This window comes from Culex quinquefasciatus, chromosome 2 (assembly GCF_015732765.1).
Source record: "Culex quinquefasciatus strain JHB chromosome 2, VPISU_Cqui_1.0_pri_paternal, whole genome shotgun sequence".
NCBI lineage: Eukaryota > Metazoa > Arthropoda > Insecta > Diptera > Culicidae > Culex > Culex quinquefasciatus.
This window is the reverse complement of record NC_051862.1, coordinates 185,024,855-185,038,515: the sequence shown is the minus strand read 5'-3', so window position 1 is coordinate 185,038,515 and position 13,661 is coordinate 185,024,855. Positions and strand designations below refer to the sequence as shown.

General features: G+C 38.9%; 1 protein-coding gene across 2 annotated transcripts in view; it reads left to right on the top strand.

The window, feature by feature from the left end:
• LOC6031266 (serine-rich adhesin for platelets) overlaps positions 1 to 13,661 on the top strand; it is a 273,589-nt gene that overhangs the window by 111,389 nt on the left and 148,539 nt on the right. For both annotated transcript variants that reach the window (XM_038253669.1, XM_038253668.1), the window contains exon 5: positions 5,917 to 6,014. In XM_038253669.1, coding sequence (XP_038109597.1) covers positions 5,917 to 6,014 — 98 coding nt within the window. The remainder of the gene's footprint in view (positions 1 to 5,916; positions 6,015 to 13,661) is intronic.

Genomic DNA, 13,661 nt, shown 5'->3' with positions numbered 1-13,661 from the left:
TTTTTTTTTTTGAATTAAATATACTTTATTGAATCTTTCTTATAATAATTACATTTGGTTTACATAATAAGTGGTCAGCTGTGGCTCTTCAGCTTTAGTTTGCTTTTCGTGATTTAAACACTGTTTATTTTCATAACTTTAAAAGTATATGATTTATCATTTTTGTAACACTAGGTACAATGAGGAAAAAAAAATGTAAGAAAACATAACCTAACCTAAAACTAACTTAATCTTACCATAAACTAAACCAATCCTTGAATCAAGGGGTATTCAGATATAGCACATTTTTCCCTGAATTTCAAACATTTTTCTTGAATCTTCTGATCCAACATTTTTACTTCTGCTAATTCATGAACCTCACTTGATCTTGTCCAGCCAGGAACATTCAAAACCATTTTGAGTACCTTGTTTTGGACACGCTGGAGCTTCAATTTATGAGTTCTAGCGCAACACTCCCAAACAGGTACTGCATACTCAATAACGGGGTAAATTATTTGTTTGTAAACTGCTAACTTATTTTTCAAAGATAGCTTTGATTTTCTGTTAATTAAAGGATACAAACACCTGATGAGAATGCTGCACTTGTTCAATATTTTATCTACATGCTGCCGAAACAATAGTTTCGAGTCAAGTATGAGACCTAAATAGACAACTTCCTTTGACCAGGGTATCGAAACATCATTCATTTTAATCAAAACATCATCCTTTGGGACAAATCTGGCCGATTTGGAAAGTGGAAAAATGATGGTTTGAGTTTTGGCTGCATTTATGCGAATTTTCCAGTCGCCAAAGTATTCGGAAAGAACGTCAAGACCCTTCTGAAGACGGCCAACTAAATATCTGGTTATTTTACCCTTATAAATAACGGCAGTGTCATCAGCAAAAGTGACAACACACCATTACCAGGAAGAGTAGGCAAATCAGATGTAAAAATATTGTACAGAAGTGGGCCAAGAATACTTCCTTGGGGAACCCCAGCATCAATGTTGAATAATCCAGAAGCAATCCCATTCAGAAAAACCTTGAACGATCTCTCCGAAAGATAGTGCTGGATAATTTTGATAAGATACATTGGAAAACCGTATAAATACAGTTTATGTATCAAACCATCATGCCAAACATTGTCAAAAGCCTTCTCAACATCCAACAAAGCCATAGCAGTTGATTTAGACTCAAGCTTGTTCTGCTTGATGATTTTAGTTACTCTCGTAAGCTGATGAGCAGTATTATGTCCCTTTCGGAAGCCAAACTGCTCATTCAAAATTATATTATTATCGTTGGTAAAATCCAAAAGCCTTGAATAGATGACCTTCTCAAAGAGTTTGGACAGACTACTCAAAAGACTAATGGGACGATAACTTGTTGGCGATGTTGGATCTTTTGAGGCTTCAAAATTGGTATGACTTTGCCCAGCTTCCAATTGGTGGGGAAGTAACCAAGTTGCAAACATTTATTGAAAATATTGGCTAGATGTTGAAAGAACTGATCACTCTGTTTTTTCAACACTAGATTAAAAATGTTATCAAAGCCAGGAGCTTTCATATTTTTCATTTGTTTAACTGCAACTTTGACTTCCTCACCAGAAACATGGGAATCTGCAGGAAATTCAAAGGTAGAGTCATTGATTGTTGAAATACTATTGGCAACTGATGTTTCTTTACGGCTGGTCATGGAAGCGCCAAGATTATGTGAACTAACAAAATGAAGCCCAAGTGCATTTGCCTTTTCCTCGGATGTAATCAAAGGAGAATCCTCAACAATAAGAGGAGGAATAGGCTTTGGTTTGTTTTTAAGAACTTTTGAAAGTTTCCAAAATGGTTTTGAATAATTCCCAAGCTGGCTTACATGTTTTGAAAATTCTTGATTTCTGATATTGTCAAGTCGGTCTTGTATGATTTTGTTCAAATTGTTCACTGAAATCTTTTGTCATAGTCCCCAGTCCGTTGATATTGTCTCCTATAAACATTCCTAAGTCTAATCAAGTGTTTAGTATCTACGTCAATATCAGTTACCTTAAAATTAACAGGAACCTCCCGAACGTTGGCAGCCTCTGCTTGGTTGATAGCCTGCTGGATCACCTCCAGCGAACGATCAATATCGGCAGAAGTTTCCGGGTGTTGATCATAGTCGATGTTGCTGTCTACCACTTGCTGAAACTGCTGCCAGTCAACGTTGTGGTAATCTTTCCGGGTTGGTTGCCGCTGCGGAGTAACGGAAGCTCCAACCTCCACAACCACCGGATAGTGATCAGAACTCAACTCTTCAAACACCTCAGGATGAGCCACGTTCTCAGCCATATTGGTAATGAAGAAGTCGATGATTGAGTGATTCCCAGACCGAGCCACCCTCGTTGGACGATCCGGACTCACAACGTTGTAGTATCCGTTTTGCAGATCGTTGTGCAGAATCACTCCGTTCCGATTCCTCCTGCTGTTGCCCCAAACTTCATGCTTCGCGTTGAGGTCACCAGCGATGATGTACTTTGCGCTCCGCCGTGTCAGCTTCTGGATATCGCTCTTCAGTTTTGCTGCTGAACCATCTCTGGCATTCACCTGACGTGGGCAGTATGCAGCAATGAAGAGTACTGGGCCAACCGAAGTGGGAATTTCCACTCCAACGGCCTCGATGATGTCCAGCTTAAAGTGTGGCAGCCGGCGTGGCTTGAGATCACGATGAACAGCGACAAGCACACCTCCTCCTCCAGAGGTGGTCCTATCGAGCTGCGTCGCGATCTTGTAGTTTTGCAGATAAACTTTTTCACCGGGCTTCAGATGAGTTTCCGTGATGGCAGCTACGTCGATCTCCTTCTCGCGAAGAAAATCCACCAGCTCTAAATTCTTCCTCCTAATGGAGCAAGCGTTCCAATTCAGCAGCTTGAGGGACCTACGATCCATACTGGATGACGAACGAGGTCAGCACTTCAATCTGCTGGGTCTTGGTTTTGCATCCACGCAGTGCAGCGGACATCTGTTTGAAAATATTGAGGAGTTCGGTTGAGGTGTAAAGATCATTACCATTTTCCTCAACTGCTGGTTCTTGGGTTGGTCTTGGCTCCTGGCTGAAGCCCGGTGGTGGCGGTCTCGGCTCCTGGCTGGAACCCGGCCGTGGATGATTCATCTCAGCTCTCTTCCTGGGATCCAACGGCAACGGTGCCAAGTTCGGGACCTGGCGTCGCGGTTGAAGAGGTGGGAAATTTTGCTCCACCAGGGCTGGAGGAGTTCTACGACGCTGAGGCTGATTCTTCGTCGATGCTTGCTGCCGAATTTTCACGAACTCAGCTCTCTTGGGGCACTTTCGGTCGGTTGACGAGTGCTCACCGTTGCAGTTGAGGCACTTCACCAGCGAATCTTGGATGCACTGGGATGTGATGTGCGCATCGGTACCACATTTGGCGCAACGACGCTTCAGGTGGCAGTTCTTACCTCCGTGCCCGAAGCCCAGGCAGTTGAAGCATTGTGTGACGTCACGATGCACTGGTCGGTATCGCTCCCACGACACGATAATGTTGAAAACCGCTCGGATTGCCTTCAGCTCAGGAAGCGTCGTCGATCCCTTAGCCAAATGCAGCAGGTAGAGCTGGTCACGGTACTTGATGTCTTTGTTGCGTCGGCTCATTTTGTGCACGGCCAACACATCCAGTTTCAAAACTTTTAGCTCGGCAGCTAATTCCTCCACTGGCATGTCGTACAGACCTCTGACGACGATTTTGTACGGCTTATCCATGACGACATCATGGGTAAAGTACTCCGCCTCGTTTTCGGTCAAGTAATCCTTGACCAGTTGATAGTGCTGCCTGGATTGCACCAGCACCTTAAATCCGTCCTGACACAGACGAATGTTGCCTAGGACTTTCCCAGACTTGATGAGTTCAACCAGCCCCGCTCGAAAGTCGATCGTTGCTGCTGATTGCCTCACATAAAAAGGAGGCAGTTTCTCCTTTCGCTGTTTCACTTCATTCTCCTTTGCTTCCGCTACCTGGTCCTCGTCAGGCAGTCCAGCGAACTTGTTGTTCTTCAATAGCTGCTCCTCGTGCGACGAAGAGTTCTCCTCCTCCTCATCCATCGGTACAGTACCGTCGCTCTTTTTCGTCTTTTTGCTGTTCGATGTCACTTCCAAAAGCACCTTCCTTTTGGAAATCCCGGTTTTTGGCCATCAGTTGAGGCCTCAACCTTCCTTTTGGAAATTCCCACTTTTTTGCCTGCTTGAGCCGCAGGTAGGGCAATATTGCCGGCGTTTTGCGCCGGGACGCGACGAGTCATGTTGATTCAGACAACCTTCACCAACGAATGCTCGGATAACAATGATGTCGTCGTCGTTTATCTTATCTGCTGGAAGTTCTCTCTACCGGTTCGCTACTTGCCTTTTCCCGCGTTTATTTGTGTTGCTTATTTGTTGTTGGCTCTGCTTATAAATACCAATCGAACCCTGTCAAACAGCTGGGTAATTTGTTCGACATGCTCCGTCAATGTGGACTAATCTGACAAGCTTCAAAGTGAGTATGTGCATGTTCTTTGATGAACATCAAAGTAATGTCGTGCAACGATTGGCAAACTACCCCAGAACAACCAGATGATCGAACCATCACTCAGTCGCTTACTCTACCATGTCCGCTGAGTGGATACTAAATAATGTCGGCTTAGCGATGAAGTTCTCGACGACCAGCAGAACAAACCACTCGACTGTGAGTGGATTGACTAATCACCGAAAGACCAAATGTCAGAACTTCTGGATCCCACAGTGAAGTTCGTTGTGTTTTCCAGATATCCGAGTTGGATACTGTTTGTGGCGACGAGTGTGGAATAAATTAGCTGGAACGACGCAGCATTTCACAGCTTTTCAAGGTTGCTGGCTCTCTCAGTGGAACCGATCAACTGTGAACGATCCGCTCCATTGTGGTCAGTCCGCATAATCCGGCGAGACAGATGGCCACATGCTGTGGCCCGCGGGTCGTCAAGTTCATTACACGCATTATCGTTGGTGATGCCTGTTTTTGTTGTCGTTTGGACGATGTCGAGATCCGATAACGACTCGTGCTCGGGTGGAGGATTGATTGGATATTTATTGAGATCAGCTTGGCGAATCCGAACTCGAAGTGGTTTGATATTGAATTTTTATTAGCTATTGATTTTCGGGTGTTTTTAGACGAGTCTGTCGTTATAATGCGATTTCACTGCTTCCAATCGGATGGTGTGGTCGGAATCGTTGATGTATGTGATGTAATTTGTTATGACTGTGCCAAAAATTGATTCTCGACTCGATATGAAATCCCTTGTAGATGAAAATATCATTCTAGAGAGATGATGATATTATTGAGGTCGAAATACCTCCCGAAAATCAATCAATCCAAAATCCAAAAAAATGTTGAAAGAATACAAATACGACACAATGACACTGAAATCTCAAAATTAGCTCACTAATCGATTCCAATCACCAATAAAGTCGTTTTCCGCTCGAGTTAACGTTGAAGCCATGCTATACTTCCTTGTTTAACAATTCCAAACCAACCACCGTCAATTAGAAGCATTCCAATGTCAGTGTTGATCGTGCCACTCCTCATTCATACACCTCCTCCAAAAGCGTGCGTTTGTTTTCACACTTGAACGTGTAACATGTATCGATATCGGGCGAGAATTTCACTTGGCCACCCAGCGCCACCCTTATCAGCTTCGCAAACCCTTCTGTAAACAAGACATTCCTCCGGTCATTTTAAAGTGACCACTTACGTCCGCGATTTCGGAAAAGGTTTTCGATCCTTATCAGCAGTGCCGCTCGCGAGAGAAGCCACGATTTATAAACGCCATTAAATTTGCTTCTCGATGTCTGCCCCTGCTTGAACACAGGCGACGTCTCAATTTCTTATCAGCAGCTGATTTCTAACTTTTTTGTGTTTTTCTTTCCAATTTTTCTCAATTTCAGCGGGCGCACCCACAGCAAGGACAGCCAGCAGAGCTCCCAGAGTGATCTTAGCCTTTCCGGTGGCTCACCCAAGCTGCAGCCAAAAGTTTCCAGCATACGTAAGTAGTCTGAATGCTTTGGTGGGAGCTTTTTTCACTGGGAGATAATTTACAGGGTGTCAAGTTAGCATGAAATCATGAGTTTTTGAAACATCTTATTTTATTTTTTGGGAAATCGAGAGGGAAGTTTCAGTAATAAGATGTTAAGAAAAAATTATGTATTGATTAAAACAAATAAAAAATAAGCTTGATTTAATTTCCCAAAAAATATGTTTTAGGGGACAAAACCCCGCAACTTTAGAACCATAGAGTAGTATGGTTTTGGAGAAAATCAAAATTATAAACATACATTTATTTTACCTATTTTTTAATGTAAAATTGAATTTGCAATGAAAAGTGCAGATTTTTGGTATTGGGCCCCGTTTTCAAAATATAGCCACCGAAAGTTTGATTTCAGCGAAACATTTCCAGTTCTTTTATTAAAAAAAGGTGACCATGGGTGACCATTTCCTATTTTTTTAAAGTTCAGAAAATTTACTATAAAATTATCTAAGAGTCATTGAAGATTGGAAAGTGGCTTGGAGAAAAATAGATAGGAAATTGCTCATAAATACCTTTAATTTTACCTGAGATATCAAATTGATCAGAAAATTTCTCCAAAAGTTACAGATTTTTTCTTTTAAAGATTTTTGTATGAACAGATACCATAATTCTATGGAGACTTGTATGGGTTAATCTATTACACTCAACCCCCGGTGGTTGGTCACTTTTTCGTTTGACACTTTTTTAGTTTGTACCCCGTTGGTTGGTCAAAGTCAAACTAAAAAGTGACGAACTGTCACTTTTTACAAGGCGCTCACGCAAACTATCAAAACAAACGTTTGATAGTGTGTGTAAACGCCGTGTAAAAGGGGTGTCAAACTAAAAAGTGACCCCGTTCGTTTGACAACAGTTGGTGTCAAACCATCGGGGTTTGAGTGTACAAAAAATAGCTTCTTTGGTCGTTGAGAATGCCCCCACAAAGTTTGAGTCAAGTAAAAAAATAAATAAAAAAAATAATTTTTGGTACAGAAATGTTCATAGTTGTTTTCTCAAAAAAAGTCTCCATACAATTTTTTAAGCTGTCCTTGCAAAAAAAAATAAGCTTTTTCCATGTACTCTTTTAATTGAACAGTCTAAAAGATAATCTGCCACTTTCTCGAAGATACCAAATCAATTAAAAAAACATTTGATACGGGTTTTCCAACGTTTACATAACACTTTTGTTTAAAAAGGTTTAATAGAAATAGAAGCCATTCATGCTAAATAGCCCATTTCAAAGTACATTTACATTTCAAATTTATAAAATAAAAATTGTCACATCGAATTATTTTGTTAGAAATTGTACGCTGCTTAAAAAAAAGAAAAAAATCATCAAAAAATCGTGATTCTTTGTATGTAACCAGTGAATTTGAAAAGGTTCCCCTACAAAAAGTTTTTCATTTTTTTAAAGCTAATAATGATAATGCAACTAACAGAAAACTGGTTTTGAAGTTTGTTTAAGATTACTTTTTTTACATACTTATCAAAAAAATTCACTTCTTCTGTTCTCGTTCAGTTTTCATTTCTCAAAAAGTTCGTAGCTCCTTATAAACTAAAAGTTCGTAGCTCCTAATAAACTAAAGATAAGCTCTTCGAAAAAAATGTATAAAAATACATTTTCTTGCACGTTTAAATCCTCACATTCTTTTTGTCAAAATATTTACACTTAAAATCTCGGAAATTCCCAGCAAGTTTAAGAAAATATAACCTATGGGCTTGTTTTGGTTTGTTTTAACCAGCTCAATTTTAAAATTTTACCTTATTTGCCCCATTTTTTTATAACCATTTTGCAACAAATTGTTTTTCCATCAAGCACCCATATTGAAAAATCGTTTTCAAATCAAGTTAAAAATAGGTTTCGGGTTTTTTTTTATGTTTGGCCTGTATCCCACTTTGATCTTTTTTCTATAATTAACTGATTTTCAAGAATTATACAACTTATTTGTCGAAACACTTGAGAGAAATTTGCTTGCAAACATCCGATTTCATGACTGAAATCCTGATAAACCTTTTTTGGAAGCTATAATTTAGTCTCAAAGTGCTGGTATGCCCAATACTCTAAAAATGAGCTGGCAAGTTGCTGGGAACAATTTTGCATTATTTTTTTCGTTTATATAGATAGTATTGACAAATTTGATAAAATGCGCTATTTTTGCCATTTTTGTTGGATTTTCTTATTTCAGAATTAAGTGCCAAAATTATAATTTTTACTAAAACTTAACATTTTCAAACCAAAAATTGAAAGAAGAAAAAAATAATTCAGAGTTGTGCCTTCACCATGCCGATTTAAAAACGCCACCCCTAAATCACCACCCACCACCCAAACCGTCGCGACGCCCTGACGGTGGGTAGCATTGCCTTTCCAAAGAAAAAAAAAGCTCCGGTTCACCTTCTTTGCCGCCCACCGTGCAGTGGGTAGCGAGTATTTTACGAGCATACTTTTAGGCGTTTTTGCGCTCTCGTCGAAAGTTTCGGCGGAAAAGTTAGCTTTAGTGGGAAAGTTTTTTTTTTTCGGTGTTGCTTCTCTCGGGTAGTGCGAAAACTTTGCACGAGTTCTGGGCAATAGTTTGCGAGAATTAACTATTTAGCAAAGTGTTTGGAATGGGGTATTTTTTAGGGTTTGGAAGAAGTTAAGTTCGCACAAAAAATGCGAATAAATGGAAAATGGACAAAGTTTGAAAGAGCGTAAATAATTTGTGTAGTGAATTTGGTCTAATTGCGACAAGTTCGAGAGTTGTTTGCAAATTTCTCGCTAATGTACCGCTTAATCATAGCTTTTTCCACCTGAATAACCGTCAATATTGCATCGCATATATGGTTACAAAAGAGATCCGAAGATCGACGACGAGGGGGCCGCCGTTTATCTGGCTAGTTATAGTGATTGTCCTGCTGCTGTTGCTGCTACTAGACCAAGACCATCAATGAGTGGCTCGGGTATTATGTGGACCATTCAGTTCCAGTTCACACTAGAGGAGATTCCATCATCATTCCGATGCAGGGTTGCCAACTGAAACACTTCAACCGTGAAGAAGCGGTCAAGAAGTGGTTGGTTGGTTTGGTTGGGAAACATGAAACGTTTATAAGAAGCGATGGCTGGTGCATTTCTCAAGCTGCTATATAAAAGAAGAAGAAAAAAACCTTTTGAATGAAACAACTCGATTGAGGGATGATTGTGCGAGATTTGTAGCCGGGCAGTGCTGCGCGTTGTTTTATTGACTTTCCCACCTTCGGCGCTGATGCCGGTGTGGTGGTGAGATGCTCGGTGTATTTTTTTTGTTATTGCCCTTCGGTTGAGATTCTCTGTTTGTTTTGGTTGCTTCTTGCTCTTTGCTTCGATGTTTTGAGTGGAAGGTAGTTATGAGAGAGACGGTTGAAACTGTAGCTTTTGGAGAATCATAAAGTAATTGAAGATGTTTTAAAACAAGTTTTTTTTTTTCAAAAACTATTTGACAAACTCTACAATTTTGAAAATTAAAATAAAAACATCTCGGTATTTTAACATTTTCTCATAGCACAAGCGACAACCTTGGTTTAAGAATTTGACGTAACAAGAAATTGAGAAATTTTTGACTACTTATCGGAAAAAGACAAAAAACCTTGGAAAAATATTAATAAATTCTTCAAAATTTTTGGTACACAGAAAAAAATGATGGATATAGGGACAGATTTTGTGTCGAAAAAAATGTTTAATATTGCATCAGGAATTGATGAATATTCATCCGTTTCTGATGAATATTTAACAGGCTTATATTTATACATATTTTTTATGTAATATTACTCAAAAAAGAGTTAATATTCAACCTACCAAATTTTCAACCTTCCAAAATTCAACTTTTTTTGCTGTGTTGCAACATAACTGTAATAAAGTATACAGCATTTTGTGATATTTTCTGATTCAATTTTTTTACCTAGTCTTGAAATTTGAAATTTAGTTTTTACCCCCCTTCAAAATGTTTTTCACAAAATCCGGTGGCAAGAAAAATAATTTCTGAAAATTTAAGTTTTTATTGAAATAATTTGTGCAATCGATTGTAAACCATGTAGAGAACATCACTTTTAGGGGTTTAAAAAAAATATTGAGACCACAGATTGGCAAAATATCACAGTCTTGCGGAAAAAATAAAAATTCAGAAATTCATGGTTATTGTGTAAATGTTCAACAGTAGTACAGCTATAACAATGTATAAAACATTTAGTGATACTTTGTTTCAAATTTGCTGGGATTAGGCTCGTAATTTGTATTTTGATGATTGATTTTTGAAAAAAAAATGCTTGGTGTAAAATAAAATAAATTTGCTACACAAAAGAAAACCAACCAAACCACAAAAAATACTGTTTTAGTAAATTCATATTTTCTTTTTAAAAAAAGTATAAAAATTGAAATAACAAGCCATGGTCTCTACATTTCAATGAAAAAAGTGTTTTAAAGTGCATTTTACACCTGCCCAGTTGTTTTGCAATCATTAGTTTTCAAAATATCGAAGTATTGAAGAAGTTTTTTTTTAGCATTAGCATTAGCATTAGCAATAAAGGTCGCACAATTCCGGATGGCTGCACAACGCTTATCTTGCTGTTTAACTGTAATTAAACGTATGATAGCACTAGACTCTCATCCGGTTACAATATTCCAACACGGGAGATACCATGTTTTCCTCTTTTGATGAGCGTGTAATACTATCCAGTAAGATAAGGGGCTCCTGGCCGGTACCTTGCTAACCTCAGGGATTGGAAGGTATGTTAGTAAACATCTATCTAGAATGCGCAGAGATCTCTACGTCACCTAGTGGTATAGATGTTTGTAGGGAGGTTTTGGACTCAATGTTAGTAAATAGAACGTTTGTTTTTTTTAACACCACCACCACCACCACCAAACCATACCATCACCACAAAAAGCCATGCTAGATTTTAATACAAATACATTACAAAACGAACACAACAATAAAACCATCTTCCTGGCCCAGCTGCCCACACGATACTGACGAGCAATAATATTAATTACCACAATGACCCCCCACTGCATGCATGACTCGAACATGAACACGAACATAGCACAAAGAGAACACCACAAAAAACCACTTTCCCATCACCACTGCTTGCACGATCAAGTATTGAAGAAGTTTTTTTTTTTCGCCGAAAAAAAAACTTTTTGCGGTGTTGTACATTGGAATACCACAAAAATTGAAAATATTTTTGATCGATCCCAGACATGCTAAATATGATTTTAAACGCAGGAAAATGCATTTCTAATTGTTTTCAGTTGGTTAGACTTCTATTTCCTTTTAAATTTTGATGTTTTTGAAAAAAAAAAATTGCAGAAAAGAGTAAAAAAATTCACAACAGTTTCATTTTTTTTTGCATTGAAAAACGAACCAATAGTTTTCAAAATGTTACTGGTTCAAAAATATGGGCTGCTTAGGTGACACTGAGAAAAACTTATTTAAAAAAAAAATAAGCTTTAGGAGGCTGTATTTCAGCAAACAGCATTTTGATCAACAAAGTCAAAAAGAGATATTTTTTGAAGATTTTCTTTAAATTTCTGTCTTTAAATTGCAAAAAACTGAAACTTTTTAGAAAAAAGTACCTTTAAATACTTATAACCTAATGAAGATGCACTTTATCAAACAAATGTTTTAAGTTATTTTCGATTACAAATTAGATATTGCATCTTATAGGTGATTTTAGAAATTTTGTTTGTCAATCTTGTAGATTTTTTCATAAATTGCCATCTTTAATTTTTCAAAGATTCATATCTCTTCATCATATTTTGGAGATTTTATTGTTAAAAAGTCAAATAAAAAAATCGGGATTTTATCACGTGCGACAATTTTTTGCTAAGATGTGTTTATATAAAAAAAATAATGTCGAAGCACCAGATCGATTAGAAAATCATTTCATAGAGTACATTTTCGAATATTCGTAAAATTGTATGTATGAAAAAACACTTTGAAATATTATTTTGAAGTTCAATTCTCATCACACCATGTCTCTTCAACTCACCGCAACTCCAAGAACACCTTTCACGCAACCGGTTCTTGTTCGGCGCTCTCTTTCTCCACTGGCGATCAAGCCTCATTCGAGAGCATGCTTCGCGCGCTAATCCACTCTCTTTTTCTCACCTCGACCATTCACTTATCTCTGCACGCAAAATAACTCCACTCGATCGCCAAAAGAGAGGGGCCCTTCTCGCTCGCTCTCTGCTGATTGGCGGCGCCCAAACCGCGAAGTTCGCTCACGGTCAGCTTAGTTCGCATTAAGGTTTGATCGCGCTCGGGTCGGTAAAAGTTCCGGGAAGGCCCGCTTACCGGTGCGTGAAACGCGTAACTTAGAACACGTTATTATGGTACCTGTGTCAACGTGGATAGACACGTAACTGTGTGTGTTTTCGGTTAATGCGGTTTTCTTGTTTGTTGAAGTTCTTTTTGGGGCCAGTGTGTTGTAGATTTATGGTGTGAAAGATGATGATCTGCGTACGAGAGTGAGCGTTCTCGTTAGCGGGATTCGTGCTAAAATTGGTCACAAAGTGTTAGCTTGAGAGGGTGCAGATATTGTGCTGGTGATTAGAGAAGCATGATTTAGAGTGGTAATTACGCCTAAAACAAGGCCAGAAGAACCGGTGAGTTGTGTCAACGCAACGCATCAACTCACGAGAGTGACAGCAGCTCTTGTTCAGTGAACACCAGGATTAATCGCAGCTGGATGGCGAAAACTCGCAACAGGATCCTGTGACGGAACGGCTAGGCATAACTAGTCAATCCCGCTGAACCTGCAGAACCAGCTTCGTTGCGGCGGCTAGTGACGGAGTCAGATTGAGATAAAAAGTCCCGCTGCTGTGGGTTCTCGTGTATGTGCATAAAATATTGTCGTTGAGGCCGATGCCGACCGCTCGGAGTGCAGGTTTTTCGGGATTTAATTTTATCTCCCGCTCTCGGCGCGATGCTTTCATAAAATTTGCATAAATCGAGCCGGCAAATGCGAACTGTTCTCGGTGCTTTGGTGTTCTGGTGGTGTGTGTGTGTTTTATGCTGCTGTTTCAGCAGAGAGAAAGAGACGGAAAAGTTTTATTTTTCTTCTGAATTTCGGATTACGGATGTGACACCGGAATGGAGATATTTAAATTTTTATTGGGACCGTTGAGATTAGCGTGCAAAGTGAAGATTAGTGGGGCTGATGAGGTGTGTGATTTTTGGAACGGACGTTTTGGAACGAATTGAATGTCTAGCAGGATAGCTTAGAGTTGAAGATAAGCATGTTATATGAATCAATTCAAGCTTTATTTGGAAGCTTTTTTAATTTTTAAGATTATTAATAATATATTTCAAAGTGGTATTTCCATTCCCTAAATCATTTTTTGATCATATTTAGATAATTTAAAATTTAGTTTTACAAGGTTATACAAAGGTATGCAGAGTTTTTTTTGTTATGTCCTACAAAGGTTACGATCTATCACAACAAGAAATTTATTGTACCGTCAGTGGGGGTGACATTGGGTCTGGGGGGTGACATTGGGTCAAGTGACCGACTGATAGCAACGCAATCCAAATCGGTTGTGCCAGTGCTAAGCAATTTTATTGTATATTTTGTTCAGTTTTATAATTTTTAAAATGTTCCTTTTAGCTCACATAATGA